The sequence below is a fragment of the Micropterus salmoides genome, unplaced genomic scaffold (assembly GCF_014851395.1).
Source record: "Micropterus salmoides isolate LMB-PRFRI ecotype aquatic unplaced genomic scaffold, ASM1485139v1 Ms_hic_scaffold_8, whole genome shotgun sequence".
NCBI classification, from domain to species: domain Eukaryota; kingdom Metazoa; phylum Chordata; class Actinopteri; order Centrarchiformes; family Centrarchidae; genus Micropterus; species Micropterus salmoides.
The window spans coordinates 11,075,981-11,096,421 of NW_024044570.1; the positions used below are offsets into that span (position 1 = coordinate 11,075,981).

A 20,441-nucleotide genomic window follows, 5' to 3' on the forward strand; every position below is an offset into this window, starting at 1 on the left:
CAATAGGAGGCCTTGCTTGTTTTGCAGTCTAAAACACAAAGATATTCTGTTTACTATCATATATAACAATGACAGGCAGCAAATTATCAAATTTGAGTAGCAGGATCCAGAGATTCTTTGGCTTGGTTTTGGCAACTGAAACAATAAATTAACAAAAGCTGGGAATTCACTTTCGTGTCTTGATCAACTAGCCTAATCTTTGCGATTTTAGCTTAAATAAAAACCATGTTAAGGCTGGAGGAAACCTAAATAGATTGTCATACACACATCACAGACTTGTCCCTCAAGGCCTCTGGCAGACTCCGAACTGAACTGAACTCCGCCTCAACACCTTCAAGGCTTTTGAACAGCATGACCCTGTCTCTACTGTCCTCTGCTACCACCACCCAACTCTACCACCTGACCCACACCACTAGGACCTCTAAGACAGCTGAGGTGATGCGTACTGTGGTGGAAGAGACTTTGCACTGCTCTCATGCATCTATTATTTATAGTCTCTGTCTTCTCTCTCATACAGCTTTCTGCCTCTCTGTATCTCTATTTCAGTCTCTCTCAGGCCTGACCACATAATGACAGACCTGCTGTATATTAAAAGGACCCTGCCCATGCATCCTATCCCTGTCACCTCCCTCTTCGTGGGCCTTTATAAGCCTCTCACATGGGCGGGGGGGCACTACTTTCCTAAGAGGAACTGTGCACAGACATCTGGAAGGCTTGCTAGTTCCTAAAGCCACCTATTCACCCACAGCCAGGGATCTCCTGTCTAATCGCTAACCATGGATAACCATTCATACAACTTCCCCTCAGACTGCACCCCACTCACCAACTGTAAGTCTGCCCGTAAGCCGGCTGGATCCACCGTCGTGAACATGGGCAATGCTGGCAAGAATCCTCCCCGGGACTATCTAGTCTGGTCATTGTGCAACACCTTGTACGTTAACTTCTGCTGCCTGGGCTTCATGGCTCTCATCTACTCCATCAAGGTGAGATCTTGTGCTCTTTTTAAAAAAATTTTGGTCGGTTTGGGCCTTTTCATGAACATCTAAGAATTTTACTGAGGAGTCAAAAGTGAGAAGTTAGGATGAGGCTGAAGTGTTTTAAGTTTAGGAGATGTCCAAGCAAGAGGGGAAAAAATCAAATTAGTTAACAATATGCATTATAACATCAGACCTGCTACAAATATCTAAAATGATAATAATGAAGCATTCTGTAGAGCAAGTTTGGCAGAAATAACACATAAGGTGGGCTGGGCTGCTACGGAAAGCTTTAAAACAATGGGTAATGTTGTGGCAAATGCCACACTGGGAAATGAAGCCCAAAGGAATGCCAGCACTACAATGTCATTTCTAAAGGAACAAGGCCAAGCCATTACTTCTCAAAGTAAGGAAAATATGGCATGGCTGGATTGCCAGACTTGTGCAATAGGTAGAGTGATGCCCTGAAAACAAGGGTAAATATGTTCCCCATGTAAACTCTCTGGTAGGAAAATATTTGTTGTTAAATGGAAAAAAGAAATATATTTCAAATATTATAGAGACCTATTTGTATCACTGTTCAGATGGCACACACAGTAGAAAGTTGGAGTGCCCTATACCACAGGAATGGGGCTGAGGAGAAACAGGGACATAAACCAAAACAAAAGCTTTTCTCACTAAAAGAAAACTCAACTGTCCATGAAAATGCCATGTGTAAAGCTGGATAGGACAAACTGTGTGACTACCTGAATAAAAACGTTTCTGTAAAACTCAAAGCAAACACACCCTTTATTTAAGTCTTTTTTTTTTTTTATCTTTCATCTGTCTGCATAGGGTGCAGCTCTGAATCACAGAGTATTGGCTCAGCGCTCAAATTAAAGACAGTGACTGGCTGCTTGTCTGGGGAGTTAAAAATGGCGTAATTGGCATCTTCCTAATGGGCAAGTACTCATGGGAAATTAGAGAGTGCTAGGGCAGGACTCAACTTGGCCCTTTCCAAATAAACGGATTCACTTAGAAGCAGCTCAAGGATTTCATATCACTCAGCCCTTACACAGCCTTGAATCTGCGCTGTGTGGAAAAACTGGGAATTATGGGACAAGCCGTGATGAACTAGTTGTAAACAGCAACACATTATAATCTGCCTTTGTTTGTCTTCCTCCTCTCACTATTTACAGTATGCATGGGTGTAGACACTAAGCATTTGTATTCTTTACGTGCAATAATTGTCTTTAGAAATATTTAGCTGGGTCATGCAGTAGAGACAAAGCTTTTATGCATTTAACTGTCTTGAAGCCATTATGAAACATAGTGATTCTTCATTTCTGTAATTTCATGCAATAACGTGAGTGTTTGTTTATGCAACTGTGTAGGCAAGGGACCAGAAGACTCAGGGCAACCTGCAGCTGGCCCAGGAGTGTTCAGACAAGGCCAAGTGGTACAACATCCTGGCAGCTGGCTGGAACCTACTGATTCCACTTCTGGCCGTCGTCCTGCTCGTCCTCCTGCTCATCCACCTTGGCACATCCCAGGGCTCCTTTGACTTCTTTGGAGAGGACGGTTTCCAAAACTTCGTGAAACTGTTTAGCTGGTAGATTGAGTCGAAGGGAGAGAAATAAAAAAAAAAAAACAGTTAGTCTCAAAGTCAACTAAGAATTTTAGCTAGTCTAACCCAAGCAATAAAGGTGGACTTGCTAAAATCTGCTCAGCACTTAAATGATCCAAATTGGTGAGAAAGAAAAGTAAGCCATGGTTTGTCTATTACAAGAATATCCTTGTTGGGATGCATCATTACTAATGCTGATATCAGATTTTCGACCAATAAAACACTAAAATGTGACACCCAACCAGTATCTGATAGTTACATATAAAACATAATACTTTTGGACCAGCAATGTCAAACTAATGATGAAAGTTTAGTTTTTAAAAAATTGTATAGAAAGTATTGGTGCATCCCTAATTATAATGCCAGTATTAGAGGGACCTCAGCTTACACCTGCCAGTCTCCCAGACAGTCAGTAGAGATGTGAAGCTGATCAAAGACTGAACAGCCTTAAATGGAAAAAGAGGGGAACAAACAGAGTTAAGAAGGACTGAATCCAGGCTGAGAGATTGAGCAAGCAGCTACTCTGGGTCAATTATATTGTTATTTATTGTATTTATGTGTTGATGACAGGTGGAAATATCTCTAGGCAGGGTAGAAAGAGGAGAAAGAGCAGAGAGAACAGAGGACTGCGGAGCCAAAGTCTAATTGTCACAATGATGAGAAGCCACTTGACAAAGGACAATCAACATTCACTCCCATTGATAGTCACATTTTTCTTCTTTCAGCAGTTTATCTGTTACAGCATACATACATTTTTGGTGATTATTCATGTTTTTTATTAGCATATTGCTGTGTTAAGTATTTTAGTGTTACATCATCTTATTGCTGACCTCTTGTGATTGAGTAAGATTAATAAAATTTACCAGATATTGTTAACTCAGTATTGTATTGAAAAACAAACCAGCCTTCATTTTCTGATTATAATGCTTTTACTTGCTTTATCAAAAATCTACTAACAATTTGCAGGTCTTTTTCAGATCCCCCCTTAGCTAATGAACACAGAGGTGAAGAGATGTTCGTTCAAATGGCTCTTGAGGTTCTTCTGCAGCACCTACACCCAGTTTTACTGTGATAATTTAGGGCTCCATAGGTTTGATTGTGGGTCGTGTCCGAGGGAACAGGCAAGGCATGGTTGTTTTCATCCCAGCTGTGAGCCTGCTGCTGTACCATCTATATACAGAACATCCCGTTTTAGGAAACTGTAAAAATGTGCCGTCCAGGCAGACCACTACAGAGGAGTCAGCAGCAATGTGGAGACTTGTTGCGAAACGAGAGGGCTTATTACCATGCAATCTGCTTTCAGTCTGAAGAGGTATTACAGATTAAATGATGGATGTTTTGGGAAAGACTTGCCTTTTTTTATTAGCCCATTGGTGGCTGTTTAGTAACCCAGGAAACAGCTGAGGCAATGAATGGATATTTTAACCTGTTCTGCTAAGCATTTGCAACACCGCTTAATCCTACTTTTACGATCAACATCATAGATGATAGACCAGATATTGCATAAAATAATGAACCAGACAAGAAGTTTTTCATTTGATGTAATGCTACACTGAAAAGAATTGCTTATGTTTTATTAGATGAACAAGTAGATACAGAAACAACATTAAATGATAAATGCGGGTTTGAAACAGAGCTCCAAAAATGTTCCTCCCAAAATTTAGTCATTAGTTTCTTGTTATACAGTATGCAGTGATAAATGCATGTGTTGGGTAAAGATGCAAATCAGGGACGATGTGAGAGAGAGATCAGAGATGAATCAAAGTTATACATGTACATGGTATCTGGAATACACCCACTGTGATGCCCTTGAGCAATTCAGGGACTAAATCTGAATGTCCTACAGAAAACCCACAGAGGCTCCATTAGTCCGCCTGCTCCTCACCCCTCGTCTTTGATGACTTGGGTGTCCTGCTCCTCCCGACCTCCCACCCTCTGGACTCCCATCATATTAGCAGCCTCTCCTTTGCTTGCAACTTTATTTATGCACACCCAAATCACAGCTTCTAGCTTCCAACTTTCTATTTTCCTCCTGTGGTGAGGGAGAAATGCTTACAGATGTCTGAGCCGTGGAGAATTACAGGCTAGGATCCGGCACTGCAGAGGGAGGGGGCGCTAACTTTTTGGGAGCTGTTTCACTACAGCTGAGGCCTGGGGTAGCAGGAGGAAGAAAGGACACATACTCTTGTTCTATTGTGTGAGTCAGGTTCAACAAGTGCTTCTTACAGTCAAACCTTAACCATAACAGTCACACTTAACTTTTACCCTTACCTAAACTTAATCATGAAATCAAAGTGATTAGGCAGTTAGTTCACTTTTGGTCAAACTCAAGCCAAGCACAATGCAAAATGCATATGTATATTGATGTGTAATCATTCATATGTTTCAGGGATTTGAGCATAAATGTAAATGAATGTAAAACCCCACAGGTCATCTGCTCAGACACACAGTTTCCAAAAGAAACAAAATACTTTCTGTCATGAAGATATGACTTGAACCACTTAAGGACAGTCCCAGAGAGCACCACGCAATTTTCTGATCTATGTAATAGAATTGTAGAATTGCTATGATTGGGCCAAAATCCTGATTGAAAATTATCAATGACTTTACCTAAAAACAGTAGGTGTGACAAAACCTCTAGGAACTGGTAAGTATGACCTTCAAGCTGCATTGTCATGGCTAAACTAGTCCCACGATAGCTCTTTAGGGAATAGCAGCCACAGGCACCATGATGGCTCTTGGGGACTAATTATTTCCTCAATAAAAACATCCAGGAGGACAACTCTACAAGCATCCATATTGTTGGTATAGCATTTGTAATTAGGCATTAAATATGATTTTCAAATCATTACTGAGAAGGTTGAAAATGTTTTGTATCATTACATAAATTATATATAATATTATATTTATAGTGCCTTATGAAAAGGGAATACATGAACTAAATTAGGGTGTGGGACTTTCAAATATAAATGAACTTCATTGAAGCCACATTAAATCCCTTGCCCAATGAGTTCACACAATGCTGATTAAGAATATCACCGCCAGGCAAATCTCTCTTTATTCCCAGTATACCAGAGTTTTTAAATCTGGTGTCTGTGGTGATGTTCCCACACTGACACAAATGTAGTGATGTGTTTTATGCCAGACAGTAATGGTTGCTTTGCCAAAGCTGAAGGCGGAGCAATTGTAGTGACAGCACAAACTCAGCATGGCAGAGCCTAAACTTTACTACTAACCTTATGTAGACAGATTTGTATAAATACTCTCAATGTCAAAAGGGGGAGACAAAAGTTCTGCACTGCAGGTTTAAGTCTAAGTTAAGACATTATCAAAAACATCTTAACACTCTATTACAAAAACACTTCGCATCGCATCTTTTTTAGAGCTTAATGTACAAACTGTTCCATAACCAGTTAAAGTATTTTGTAAACTGCAGAGAAAAGGGATTTCAAGGTGTCTTAAGTAACTCATTATCTACTTTCTTTCAGATAAAATGCAGGAGGACAAACATATATAAGATGAGCAAGGGCGTCACTTTGTGTTGAAAAGTGGTGGGGACATAAAGCCTCACATTAGGGGCGGGATGATACAAGTGTGTGATGTTTTTTTTAGCTTAAGTTACTTTTTTGGACAATGCACATTTGTTTCTTAAATTGCATAGCATTTTTTCTTATTGTGCAAATAAACTTTTCTCAAAGCCTTTTCATTTGTTAGTTAACATTTATCGGTGCAAGCTATTTTTCAGATTTTTAACAAATGCTTTCAAAAAGTGATGGGGTCAAAATCAGCCATTTCAAAATGTGGTGGGCATATATCCCCAGCATCGCCAGTGTAAATGACACCTATGAAATTGAGTACGAAGACAGTGGCACTTTTGTGCGAAATGTGAGCTCACCCAAGACTACCAAAATCTGAGATTTATTATGATTGTACTATTGTGTTCCTACCACGTGAACAGAATGTCCCTATAGAAAACCACTCACCTCTTATTCAGTTGAATTGCCACACTTCCAAGTCCAGTGAGTGCCTGACCCCTTGTGGCCTGCTGGACTTCAGAAAAAGGCACCAGCACTGATCTAAAGGACTTGTCTTAGACTTTGACTTGAAAACAACCACAACATGCTAAATGGGTATTATGTAATCCAATGAAAAAAATCACTACAAATTACAGGCTAAAAATTTGACTTTGTACACAATGTGTAGCTCATGTTCTCAGTCCCTCTATTCAACCACCAAAGCATAGCATTAGTTCAGGCAGGCAACGAAGTCAAGCTCAGCTCAATCCAGCGTATCAGCTGATAGCAGCCATCTTCAGCAGTACATCAGCTGATCCCTCTAATTCATTGGCAAATTCCATACAAGGCACCCATTTAAGCTGCCATAGCCTACCTGCCTACCCTCGCTGCTTCCTATGCAAAAAGCTCATAAGCAACCGACATGAACTCTGCAGCCTTGGAGTCCTGTTCGGCACTCGCCCAAAGTTAAATTTTCCTGGCACAGCTGGCTGTTTTGTTTTTCCATCTCACGGCGCAGGCCAGCGATGCCGATTGGTGACATCACTCCAGCGGCATCGATGGCATCACCCCTTTTTATATACAGTCTATGCATCACCCTTACGTGGATCACTGGGACATGCAGTCCAGTTCCTCTGGGGAGAGGTTCCATTCGTTCCTCTGCTGCCCAATATTTCCCTGAGCTGGGGAAGGCTCTGGGAAAGCATCCCCACTGCTCTTGTTATTATATGATTGGTTCAGGGGCTAATAGCTGGCCTGAACTGGTTGCCATGTGTCATTTATTTGCAATAATTTAAAGTCACATCACCTTAACCATAACATAGTTAGCTAGCTAGACCGTCATCGCGGTCTGTCTGAGAGGCCCTTAAGAACAATTATACATACATACAACACATACATAAACAAACAATAAATGTAAATATTTAAGGGGCTAACCACACAGCTTACTGTGAAATTAGTACATGTCTAATCCTGCGGCATTTTCAAGACAAAGGCCACAAGATAAATCAAGTGGCCCAACTTATGCAGCTGGAGAGATGCAACTTGGAACTGGTCATGGCTTTCCACGTAGGCATGTGTATGGGCAGGGAGATCCCAGAAGAGAGCCATACCACCAAATATAACTACATGCCGCAATATCAGTCTTTGATGAAAGTTGTCCTGACTGACCGGCTGTTTGCATTGCTCTCTGTCCCTGTCTTTGGCTCCTCAGACTTGCCGACTTGACTTCTTCAAGCTCTCCGCCTAAAACCCTTGGACCCTTCTTTCTATCAACTGACTGCCACATCCAACTACACAGGTGTTGCCACTTCCCTCATCAGCCCTGCAGTTACTTGGATTTGACCTGACTTTGCTGGCCAGCTCCCCTGAGATACAGCTGCGTCTTTCATCTGCCCTTGGGTCAATTGTCCCCTGCAAACCCACCATGACAACATGTAGTAGTTACTTGTAAGGTTACATAATTTTTCATGAGAAAGAAATTCATTTTAAGCCACAAGTCATAAATTATGAAGAAATCAAATAAGTGCCCAATGAAATCACCTTAATGAACCATTCAGCATCTGAGAGGTTATTTGTGAAGCATGAATGAAATATTTACGATCTAAGACTAAATTATCTTAAGTAGCCTAATAGGATTTAACATCAGCCTCAAAGTCAAGCTTGGTTCAAACCTATTTTGCTTTACATAAAGTATAGCTACAGAACATTTAATCAGTTTTCAGGAATGATTTTTCTCATGTTCTGCAGCCAGCATCTCTTCTTAAGGGTATGTAGCCTATATATCTGTTTACACTTGATTCACTTGTAAAGGGGTCCTGTGTATGATGCAGTTATTCTGCAAAATACTTAGGAGCATCAAGGAAGCTCCCTGGATGACTTTTTTTAGACTAATGTTTGAGAGGAAGCAGGCTGTGTCACATTACAAAGAAATATTTTTCAGTTAGTCTGTTAACTCATTATTTTAATGTTTTATATAAATTATAGCCTTACATTATTTAGAAATGTCTAATTTATGCAGTTGCACAACATCCCAAAGATGAGGGAAAAAAGTGGAGCATTCCTTTTACAGGAATATTATACAAATATTATAAAATAAACTGAGTATCATGAATGATCTACAGCAGAATTATATTTTTTTAAGGGGGCATTACAGTAGAACATGTGTTATAGGTTATCATGTCAAACAGTGAAGCAACAAAAGGCTACATTTACATATTGCCCTATGAACTTGCAGAGCCAGAACAAGCCTCTCCTCCAACACGCCCACAGAGGTACAGACACCAAGGATACCTGATGTATTTGTCAACACCGGGGAGTTTCCAAACACTGCTGGACTTGAAGAGCAAGCTGGTATAGTCTCTGTAGATCATACCGGCAGAACATCAGCACCAAGAGCCGAGAGCGACAAACCATCAGCCTGAAGGAGCAACAAACAGGACAGTCAACATGAGCAGGTAAGTACCACTTAAAGGGGATAAAGGACAATCGAGTCAATAAGCGTGTGAACGAGCTACCTGGTATGACAGGCTATACTGAAACAAAAAACGTTTCTTGTTGATATGAATGCTGTAACTAAGTAAAACAAGTAGCCTATCAGTAGCCTACTTAATAATTAATAAGTACATCTGCGCTTTACTCAGTGGTGAAAAGAGAACTCCAAATCTTTACTCATGTAAACACACCCTACAATTATACTCCCACACAGTTATTATTCAAGTAAAAAAAAAATTACCATTTGACAAACCTACTCAAGTAAAAGTGTAAAAGTACTTGGTCAATGAACTCCTTTAAGATCAAGTTACTTACTGTTTTAATATTGCTTAGTGTGTACTGACCAGAGCAAGTTATTTTATGAAAATCCAAGCCAATTCCCTAGTATTTGGTTAAGTCAAGTAACAAAGTCAGTTTTTGCAATAATAAGTGTTTAATCCGTTTGGCATCTGGTTAGAAATAGCCACTGTGCAGCATGGTCATTTCTAGGAAATGTACTTTGCTTTTGCAAGTTGATTATCTCAAATTTAGCTATTTATGTTTAACACAGTTATTTTACTTATTATTTTATCTAGGCTATATAAAGGTAGCAATAAGATCACTTTAAAATATCATACTTGCTTGCTGCCTAGATTACTGTTGTTGCCTGCATCTGTTGTTATCTTGAGATGAACATGAAGCCAGCCAAACCATTTGCTTTGATTTAAAGGGCGTTGCTTACGAATTGCCTTCACCAATAGCACATGCACTCAATACACTATGATTATACCTAACACATCTACGAACATACATAATAGTTGTGGCAATAGTCATGAGGGAGAGCTGTCCGTTACGCGTAAAGCCCAACGACTTTTTTTTTTATCCGTCCACATTTACTCACTCTCCCTTCAAGAGTTCAAGTGTTAAATAACAACCGGTAGCCTACTTAGTGAAAGAAAAGATTCGTTTCACCGGCGACATTCTGTTTAATGAATTCACCGTCAGTAATCGCTATGTAACAAATTAGCTTATGAAAAGTGAAAGTAATGCTGCCGGCTTGTAAAGGGTGATGCAGACTGCTTTCCAACACGGCCATCAGTGGGATGCGGTGCAGTTGTTGTATTTGTGTTAGAAGTACCAAACTTTAAATTTTAAACGTTTTTGCTTCTGCCCGGCTCATTAATCTCGGACCATAGACATAAAAATGGACGTAGTGACCGTGACGTCACTCGTTGGTTCCTGAAGAGCCGTTTTCAAGCTCAAAATCATAGACATATAAAAAAGTTTCAGACACACGCGCAAGCTTGGATGGCAGCTAATTTCTGTTAATGTAGCAAAATGCATAACAGACTAGGTATGAGTGGCAAATGTAGCGAGGTTGAAGGCAGATTGTCAAGTAAAGAGTAGACCACCAGTTGTTATTTATTCAGGAAACAATAATTTTTGAGAAGGACCAGAGTACATATTGGTGGATAAAAAAGTCCTGTTGGGCTTTAAACATAATGCACAGGTCTCCCTCTATATATATAGCCTTACTCTACTTCATTCAACAATAGACTGCTCCCATGTTATTGCCACAACTGTCCTTAAGTTGAAAAGACCAAAGCAAGTGGTTTGGTTTGCTGCATGTCCATATCAAGATAACAACAGATAGCCTACAGAGAACAGTAGCAGGCTGGGTAGCCAGGATGATCTTATCATACCTTCATGTAGATAAAAACAATTATTTTACTTATTATTGTATCAAAAAGAAATTAGAGATAACATGCAAAGCAAAGTGTATTACCTAAAAAATAACCATGTTACACAGTGTCTATTTCTAACCTGATGCACAGCGGATGTAACACTTGTTATTCCAAAAAAAAAAAAAACTTGACTTAGACCCCTGATCAAAGACATTGACTTGGAGGGTTGCACATAGATCATAGTCAAGATCTTACAGATTTTGGTCAGAATGTATGAGTCACTTGTCTCACAGTCAGATGCACTTGCGAGAAACTATAACCAGATACTGTAACAGCAAGTTGGATAGTAGATCCTTTAGTTTGAGAAATTGCTTTAGTTTTAGTTAAGCAATGGAAATGGGATTAATCATTTAATAAACACCCAGACATGACTCTCTGGGATGCAGAAGATTCAAAGACTTGCATCAGTTGTTTGTTTTTGAGCAAAGCTGTTTGTACAGAACACAGTGTTATTTTACAGAGGAACTTGGAATGATCCAGTCACCAGGGAAAGGCAGCCAACAGCCTACATCTGGACACAACCATGGTTACTTTGACATTTACTGTACCTTCTCGAACCACTAAATACCTCAAAATACAAAGAAGAAAACAAGAGATAATAATGCGTTTAGCATTGCAAACTAGAAAACACCCAGACACCTGATCATGATAGGTGTGTCCTGTTCAGTCACTGTTAATAAAACTATTTGATGATTAATGTGGTTCTTTTTGTTGTCAAGGTATGTTTTTTCACAGAGAGTCATAACATTTAATTATCAACTTCTGAATTTTTAAACATTTTATAGTTAACTATTTTTGGAGGAGCTGAAAGATGTATAACTTAATCATGAATTAAACTTTTTAACTTGTCTCATAAGTGAAATTGAATTTACAGTGAAACAAGTAAGTAAGTACAAGTAAAAAGCCAACTGTTAAACTGTTGTTGGTTTTCACATGCCATAATCCTAAACCCCTCACAGAAAATAACATCTAAACACTGTTCTTTATTATTAGTCTTACCTTGTTATACTTTTTAGATGAACATCTGAAACTGTATTTTGTCATCGAAATCTGTGCTCAAAAGTTGTTGTTTGGTGGAGTAACTATCTGTCTATCTAACTATCAAATCCTTAAACACCTTTAATATCAGCAGGTTTTCTTCCATATAACAATGCATGCAACAACAAGCTTTACTCTGCCACAGTGGTGATTTTGAATCTTTTGCAGATTAAGGGACGTTTTTTGTTTAGGTATCTGCAAAATACTGTGTAATTATTGCAGTTTTCATAACTGTGAAGGAAACTGAGACAGTGATGCCACTGTTTATAGCGTGACACACTGTGGAGAAAGAAAAACAATTTTGCCATTTGGTACGTGACGTCTTGCCAGTTCTTGTATTCACACAGCTCAGCATTGCTTTTCTAGACCAGAAATGTTGCACTTTTGTTCTCAGTGGTTCTACCATCGGATTAGTTCGGCTAAACTCATTTGCAGTAACAATTTAAAAGTTAATACGCCGGAGCTTTATTGTTGTGACCTACATCACCTATGTGGTCACAGGTTGTGCAATCACTGTTGCAAAGATGGACTTCAGCCTTTGAAGTAACATGATGCATTCTGTCAAATCCTCTAAAATACAGGGAAAACTGGGTTCCTCCTGAACTTTGGTGGAGGACATTATTGGGCAGCAGTGCAATAGGTTTGGATGACCTTTGCTTTTTAGGTAAAACGTCAAACTGTCTGTTCTGTTATTGTAATCAACATTTGTATAAGAAACAGAGCATCAGCCAAAAAACTATTGTGTTGATTTAATAGATTTTTTTTTCTGGCTCTGAGTTGTCAACGTCAAACCTACTTTGCAACTCTATTAGGACATAAGAATTTAACAAACAGCAAAACAGACCTTAGCCATGGAAGGTGACTGCATTTTGTCACACTCAGTAACAAGCTAAAACATACATTTTCTTCACTATTTTAATATGTTACTGCACTGTGGTCATAAAGTGAATCCAAATAAAATTTATTTACAAAACACAGACATCTCAAACCTCAGGGTAATTATTTGTTTCCAAGTCATATTATTTAAAATGAGCATTATCATATTGTTTTGATATTCCTAAACTTCAGTATACAAAATCACACATTAATAAGAATCTTTGGTATTTTAAAACGTACAGTGACACCACCTTATACTGCTGGAAAAACAAATGCATATTTGAGGATATAATCATCACATTTTAAACCTTTACTCTTTGCAGATGTCTGATAAGCAAGGCGGAGGTGCAAGGCTTCATCGAGAGGTGCATGACAGCAGTGGGCACCAAGCCACATCATGCCCACAGCCTGGCTGAGGTGCTGGTAGAGGGGGACCACAGGGGCCACTACAGCCATGGACTCAACAGGATGGGTCAGTGGGCCACTGGAGGTTTTTCAGTTTATCTGCATGTTTGATTTAAAGGCGGTGGAACAATTGTGTTGGTAAAGAAGAAATTCAATTATTTGTGTATGTTGTCCTTTTAAAATTTTTTCATCAGTTAAATGTTGTTCACTATTATGTATTCCAGGAATGTATCTGAAAAAGATTTGTCAGTCAGGGGTATATACAGGGGTATCTCCACTTTCTACTAATTCACATATTTTCATCAGCTAGCATATAACTCCTTGATTTTGTTTTGTGTCTGTCTTTAAATAAGGTTGTTGTTTGTGCTCACTGTCTCCATACTTTTCAATAGACATGTATGTAAAGGACATCCAGACAGGAATCTGTGCCAAAGACGGTGAGCCGGTGGTGGAGAAGGAGAGTGCAGCCACAGCACTGGTGGATGGGAAGAACCTCCTGGGTCCTGTGGTGGGAAACTTCTGCATGAATCTGGCCATTAAGAAGGCCAAAGAAGCTGGCATTGGCTGGGTGGTAGCACACGGTGAGTCCAATATTTTTAAAACCCCAAAGGAATGGTTGGAATGCAGCTATACAGGCCTTCAGGACATCTGTCAACACAAATGTACGCATCTATTTTCCTGTCAGTCAGCATGTCAGACACAGTTGGCCTTCATATCTGCATATTCATACTTTGCTGCAGTCTTGAAAAAAATCATATGCCAGAGTTAAAAGTCCAACAATGGCTTCAACCTAACCTACTTATTTTATATATTTTATTAACTTTTAACTGATCCAGTTACTGTATTTTAGGTGAATGATTTAAAAATGTGAAAGGCCACAACTGCTGCACTAGACAATATCTAAAGAAACTTACTTACTATTATGGATTTTTTTATTAAACCAAGGTTCATCTGTGGGATGAACATGTTAACTTGTTTCTTGCGAAATGATATTTCACACTAACATGCTCAGGTTGCAGATGCAGTTCTGTACTGAAGTTAAGCATTCATAAAGGGATTATCTTCACTGTTAAAAGATTAATAGAATGTTTGGTTCCTATAACAGGCAATTAAATCTGGGAGAAGAGAAACCAAAACCACTGTAGTGTCTGATGGCTGCAAAAACACCCCAGAGCACTGGGTTTGAATTAATACAATGCAGGCTACTTGAGAGGAAATAACACTGACTAAAGAGATTTTCAGTTTATTGAAGAGGAATATTACTTCACTAAAGTGGTCAAAGAATCTCGACAAAAAAACAATGAAAATGGTTTACTGCAGGTTTACTGTATGGCTGTATTTGTCTCTTAGGTTCCAACCATTACGGTATTGCCGGATACTACGCAATGCAAGCTCTGAAGGAAAACATGATTGTGAGTAAAAGGTTAATCTGCCTGTGAAGTAATTTAAAATACTTTCACACTAGCACTAATAGAAAGAGCTGTTTTCATTTTCAGCACAACTTCATAAATTTAAGAAGGTGAATGTCCTGTTTTCCTAAATGGTGTAATTCTGTGTGTAATAATAATCTGACCACCACAGGGCATGTCATTTACCAACACGTCCCCCCTGGTGGTTCCCACACGTGGTAAAGAGGTAATTGTATTATTTATTTAACAAAATAAACAATTTCATGTAAACAACAGCAACAATGTCTCTGTCCAATTCTAATACTGTGATCCTGCTGTTTGTAGTGCACTTTGGGCACCAACCCCATCAGTATGGCAGCTCCTTCTAAAGATGGAGACAGCTTTGTTCTGGACATGGCCACATCAGCAGCAGCACTTGGAAAGGTAAGATCAGGTTTACACTATAACATAACTTCCTCAAAGCCAAGAGACATAGCCTGCACCAATGGGCGGTTTATTTTAGTCCCGCTTGTTTGTTAGTCCAATAGCCAAATATCTAAAATGAAATTGATTTTCACAAAGTCTGCAATTGCAGCTGCATAAGAGATTTCTGATTTTAAGGCATCACCAGTTTTTCTGTAACTAGTTTCAGTGGCAGAAGCACAATCCTCGTGACCACAGAATGAATAAAGTGTGTATAGGACACTTGGAGTTGCAATTATTTTAGTTTGCATTCCATTTTTATATTTTATAGTATGATGTGAACTGTCAACTGTGGTTTTGAAGAACTATATACATAAAGTCTATTTAGTCTCTTACTCAATGCCTCACTGTTTTATGTGTACAGGTGGAGCTCCATGAGCGGCGTGGAGACCCCATCCCTGAGAGCTGGGGCTGTGATGCCCAGGGCAAGCTGACCCCCGACCCTAAGAAGGTTCTGAATGGAGGAGGACTGGTGCCCATTGGTGGCAGTGAAGCCACAGGTCAGAAACAGCTGAAACATTTTTTCATTTTCATTTGTCATTGAAATATAATATTGAAGTCCACTGTTGTGTCTGAGGTTACATTTGAGGTATTTTGCACATTCACATTCAGTTATCATGTTGAAATAACCCTCCTGTTCTTCTCTATCCTCACATATAATGTGCGAACAATGAAGGAGGAATTGTACATTTTCTAATGGCTGTTAAGTGCAGCATCTACACCAAGTGTCCAGTTTAAAAAAGGGCACTAACTATTTCTCTAACAGAAATTTGAATTATGTCCAGTCATTTAATGGTTTCTTTTACTCAAAAAACAACTACAAACTAAAAATCCAAGGGCTTTGCCGCTACTCACTGAGTTGTTGTCTGATTTTTTTGTTTAATATATCCAGTATTCTAAAGTAAAGTAATCTATTGCATTCATGCTCTCTCGACATGAAACAACTGACGTTTGTGTGTCTTGTAATGTTTGTGTTGTTTCCCTCAGGAGGGTACAAAGGCTATGGTCTGGGAATGTTGGTGGAAGTGTTCTGTGGTATCTTGGCTGGTGCCCAGTATAGCAAACACATCCGCACGTGGAAAGTAACAGACCGTGTTGCCAACCTGGTACATATTTGTTTTTTGTTTTTTTTCTTTGGCTTCGTTTTGTGTTTTAAAGAGGACATACTAACCCCATTAAAAAAAGATGTGCCCCTGAGGTAGCTTGTTTTCATATTAGCTATAGCTGTTGATATGACGTGCTAAACCCTCTTGTCTTATTGTCTGTCAGACTAGGCTGAAAAATTACCTGTAATTTGGCACTAAACCCTACTTTTAATAAATGTTATAATAAATCTAAGAAATGTATTTAAGTCTTAAACTTATTTGCTACATGTATTAATTTTTATGTGAACAGAACTTCTGCTGCTTTGCAGTTCTTCTGGAAACATCAATTGGCTGCTACCAGTTTGATAATGTAGATATGTTATGTTTCCCTAGACAAAGTGTCTCAACCACTATGAATTGGAGCTTTTGACTGAGCAGTTACCCTGAACAAACTTACTTACACTGGGAATCATTACCAAGATAACTAAGCAGCAGGATAATTTAAGTCCCCATAGTGATTATGATCAAATACAACTCATGACTAGATACACTGGTTATTTCACAAGAGAGATTGCTTTACAATACAGTAACAAATGTTGAAACAGTCACTGCTATCTAAAAGATAAATACAATCAATGAGTCAGACGTAGGCCATGTTACGTCACGTCATGGCTCAGCTTACTGTTTGTATTGGGTCAGACGAATGCCATATTACATCATATCACGGCTGTTTGTATTAGGTCAGTTCACAGTGTTTATCACCTCTTTTGTGTTTTCAGGGTCAGTGTTTTGTGGCAATCAACCCAGAGAACTTTGCTCCCGGGTTCACTGACAGGATGTCAGACCTGCTGTCCATCCAGAGAGGGATGGAACCTGTGAGTATATTCTACTGCTGCAATGATTATATAAAGACTAATTAGGGAACAGATATGTAGATGATGTCCACTGATTGCAACAGCTCAGTCTTGTAATTTTAGAAGAAAAGCAAGTTAATTGCTGTGTGTTTCATTTGGTGACTGCTGCTGTGTTTTGCAGGCTGATCCCAACACTCCTGTTTTGGCTGCTGGAGATCCAGAGAGGATGAATATGAAGAATTGCGAGGAGATGGGTGGGATACCCTACCACTTGAATGTTGTCAACTACATGGTAAAAGCTGCAAAAAATTTAAATAAATTACGTGCTCGGGGCCTGAAACAGTTAGAAAAATGCATTCATTCTAGCTCTGTGAACATGTGAATTGTATTTTGACTGAAAAGTGATGCTTCTCTCACTCTATAGTCCAAATGAAGGTTGTATCAATATAACTGGTGTTCTCTTTTACACTCTCCTAAGTCATAGCAGTCATTATTTAGAAAATGCAGGAACATAAATTACACATGTACATACAGTACATATATATTTGTGGATAAACTGTGACTTTAAAGCAATATTTTGACAATTTGGGTAATACATTTATTCACTTTATTGCAGAGTTAGATGATTATCCTAAAGATGAAGCTACAACTTAGTTAGCTAAACTTAGCACAAAGACTGGAAGGAGGTGTAAACCGTTAGACTGGCTCTGTCCAAAGTTACCAAAATCTGGCTACTAGCACCTCTAAAGCTCACTAACTTAGATGCATCTTGTTTGTTGAATACTATCTGTAAAAAAGCAAATATGGGATGGGGGTTGAATTGTGAGTGACTACATCTTTCCAAGAAATTATCACATACATAACCCTCTATAAAACCACAACTTGACATTTTTACATTTGTCTTTTAACAAATTAAACAAACAAGATATGACTTTTTAAGTTCTAATTAATTTTCAGTTTTGATTCTGAGTGCTTCTTCTCGTCTAACTCTCAGCAAGAAAGCGGATACGCATATTTCTCAAAATGTCAAGTAAAAAGCCTTTGAGATTAAGCTAACGTGATTCTTGCAATTTTGCATTTTATTTCTGCAGAACGAATGTGCTAAGAAAATTGGTGTCAGCCTGCTGCTGCCATGTGACAAGATAATCTCCAATTAGTTGGTCCATTCGATATACTGGAAGAGCTCTGGAAGAGTGTGACTTCAAGTCGAGCCCATCAAGTTCACATTATGCAACTTGGAAATGCAACTGTGTTTACGCACATTTTACATGTTGACAATCATATTTTATTCATTCACACATTTCTAAAAACTTAATAAAAGTTTAAATAAATCTTCTTGTAATAAACGGGTCACATGGAAAAGGGGATTCCTTGAAACATGTTTTTAATCTTACAAGTACAATATATATATATTTATATACATATGTAGTGTCTTGAGATTCTGTATATTTAAGTTGCTTTATCTATGACAGTGAAATACGCACATTCTTTGTCTAAAGCTGTTGTAAGTTGTAGCATTATGGCTGATTGTCGGATGTGACTGAGTTAACAATGTTTTAGTTGGTCCTGTTGAAAGATAAGAAAGTCACTGTGATTTGTTGTGATTAACAGTTAGTTCACTGTGTCAGTGAGCCGCTTTGCTCTAATTATAATGCAGTACAATTTTGTATTTGTACAGCTGGATGACGCACAAACAATATTTTAACTTTTTACTCTCTTCATTAAAACCCAGTTCTTATAAGCCTATTATAATTCTTAATAAAAGCCATGTAAAACACTTTTTTTTGGTGATTTTTAAAAAAAAATTTTTTAACTCAAATTCCTCATGTGGTCAAAATTAGATCAATATTTTATTAGTCATTAATGTTTTGCTGAAGTTTTTTTCATGGTTCATCTGTATCTACATATTTTTACCACCAGATGGCACTGTGAGCAACATTTTTAATGTGGCTTTACTCTTTTTTTTTTTCAGTTATGGTAAAATATGCAGTTCAAGAAACACTTCCTCAAAATAGTTTACAAGTGGAAAACAAAGACAATAAAACACGAGCAGAGATATATAAATACGCATAGTAAAAATTAAGTAGTGAAACATTTAACCCCATAGGTATCTATATCAATAGCCTCACTTTGTACTTTAAACAGACAGGTTAACTTATATTTAATTCCATGATTACCAAACATTAGCCTACTAATAATTGTATGTCACAACCTTCTTTGTTTCTGTTTTCACTTCTTTTTTGTATTAAACTAACGTATGCATTTCATATTAGATTTAACCTCCCTGAACTGAGGGAAAATCCATATGTTACAGTTAGCAGGTGAGATTATTCACCACTAGATGGAGGCATAGTCTGATTAAAGTCTGGAGCATTGCTTTTGTCTACTCGAGGACGCATGCATGAATTTTTATGTGAATGTTCGTATTTTTTGTTAGGTAGCTTCATCTAGGCAGTTTTCATAATATTTTAATGTTTTCCTTATTATTTTATAAAAAACACACAAAGTGTTACAGTTGCCATGTAAATGGAAAATATTGAATGTAAAACTGATACAAGATTTGATTTTTTTTATTTCACAATGAAATAAGTGAGTAAAATACAGTACAGTAGAAAAAAGAATATATATAAATGAGCAAACAAGCACACACTGATAACTTTTCAATGGTCATAGTCATTATTTCAACAGACTTAGCAAGATTGGTTTGAATTTGTGATTTCCTTGGTTGAATAATTTGTCAGATTTAGCAGTGCTCAGATCAATGGGATGGTCTTAGTTTTAGTATTATTTAGTTTCTATAGTATTAATGTTACTGTCATTATCCAAGCTAAGAAAAACTGACACTCATCACCTTGATCTCCTGTCCCATTCATAACCTACGTGGTCTGGAGACCCTAGTTATACACTAGATGAGACCAAAATTATGCAAATATCTCTTCTTTGAAAAGTGCATGTTTTCCCAACTGCTCCTAAATTTAGATAGACATGTTCTGTGCACTGTGATTGTAATTTCCTTTGTAGTTTTAAAATATCTGTTTGAGTGTTTATGTGTGTGTATGAAATAAACAGCTGTGCGAACATGAATATATTGCATGGATCAATTCCTGTTTATGTCCCCATGTTTAATGTGTATTTATCTGTGTGTGTGTCTTTGGTATATTCTTATGCCCAAAGCCAGTCAAGTGCAAATTTTTTACTTTTTAATTATCTCAAACTATTTTCAAAATTATGTTTTTATAAGTTATCTCAGTTAAAGCTGCACATTTTTACTGAAAATGACTGCAGGAAAGGCCTCTCCCGGAGCGCAAGGGAGAAGGGGGACTGGGCAGTGACAGATGCCCAGATCAGGACTTTAATCTCCCATGCCAAAAGTCCTGGCACTGGGCCCCAGATCCTGGATGTCCCGTTAACACTCGGCCGGCCGCAGACAAAAGAAGAGAAATCAACAAATCAATGGGCTTTCAGACCCACCGGGGGAGGGGAAAGAAGGTGCTGGGAGCAA

The 20,441-nt window shown here is 38.3% G+C and overlaps 2 protein-coding genes and 1 long non-coding RNA gene across 4 annotated transcripts; 2 read left to right on the forward strand and 1 right to left on the reverse strand.

Moving 5' to 3' along the window:
• Positions 1 to 706: 706 nt before the first annotated feature.
• On the forward strand, positions 707 to 3,912 carry LOC119893154 (interferon-induced transmembrane protein 5-like). The gene is made up of 2 exons (XM_038705116.1): positions 707 to 983; positions 2,348 to 3,912. The coding sequence occupies exons 1-2, from the start codon at positions 777 to 779 to the stop codon at positions 2,567 to 2,569; spliced, it is 429 nt and encodes a 142-aa protein (XP_038561044.1). The 5' UTR covers positions 707 to 776; the 3' UTR covers positions 2,570 to 3,912.
• On the reverse strand, positions 2,288 to 9,015 carry LOC119893155. The gene is made up of 2 exons (XR_005442769.1): positions 8,886 to 9,015; positions 2,288 to 2,562 (listed from the first exon to the last, which is right to left on the reverse strand). It is a non-coding gene; the product is annotated as an uncharacterized LOC119893155 (long non-coding RNA).
• LOC119893153 (uncharacterized oxidoreductase YjmC-like) lies at positions 8,896 to 18,717 on the forward strand. Of its 2 annotated transcripts, XM_038705115.1 has the most exons (12): positions 8,912 to 9,049; positions 12,430 to 12,512; positions 13,048 to 13,196; positions 13,522 to 13,710; positions 14,480 to 14,541; positions 14,711 to 14,764; positions 14,863 to 14,961; positions 15,365 to 15,500; positions 15,988 to 16,106; positions 16,865 to 16,960; positions 17,121 to 17,231; positions 18,031 to 18,717. In XM_038705115.1, exons 3-12 carry the CDS (start codon positions 13,094 to 13,096, stop codon positions 18,094 to 18,096), a joined length of 1,035 nt encoding a protein of 344 aa, XP_038561043.1. In that variant the 5' UTR covers positions 8,912 to 9,049; positions 12,430 to 12,512; positions 13,048 to 13,093; the 3' UTR covers positions 18,097 to 18,717. The 2 variants fall into 2 exon arrangements, with proteins under 2 accessions (XP_038561042.1, XP_038561043.1); XM_038705114.1 differs by lacking the exon at positions 12,430 to 12,512 and having other exon boundaries at positions 8,896 to 9,049.
• Positions 18,718 to 20,441: the final 1,724 nt, after the last annotated feature.

Excerpts from the sequence above, each read along its gene's own strand:
- LOC119893153 (XM_038705114.1), top strand. Across the intron at positions 14,765-14,862 it reads TTCCCACACGTGGTAAAGAG|TGCACTTTGGGCACCAACCC; the intron begins GTAATTGTATTA and ends TGCTGTTTGTAG. Across the intron at positions 15,501-15,987 it reads TGGTGGCAGTGAAGCCACAG|GAGGGTACAAAGGCTATGGT; the intron begins GTCAGAAACAGC and ends TGTTTCCCTCAG.
- LOC119893154 (XM_038705116.1), top strand. The coding sequence starts at position 777 with ATGGATAACCATTCATACAACTTCCCCTCAGACTGCACCCCACTCACC. Across the intron at positions 984-2,347 it reads CTCTCATCTACTCCATCAAG|GCAAGGGACCAGAAGACTCA; the intron begins GTGAGATCTTGT and ends GCAACTGTGTAG.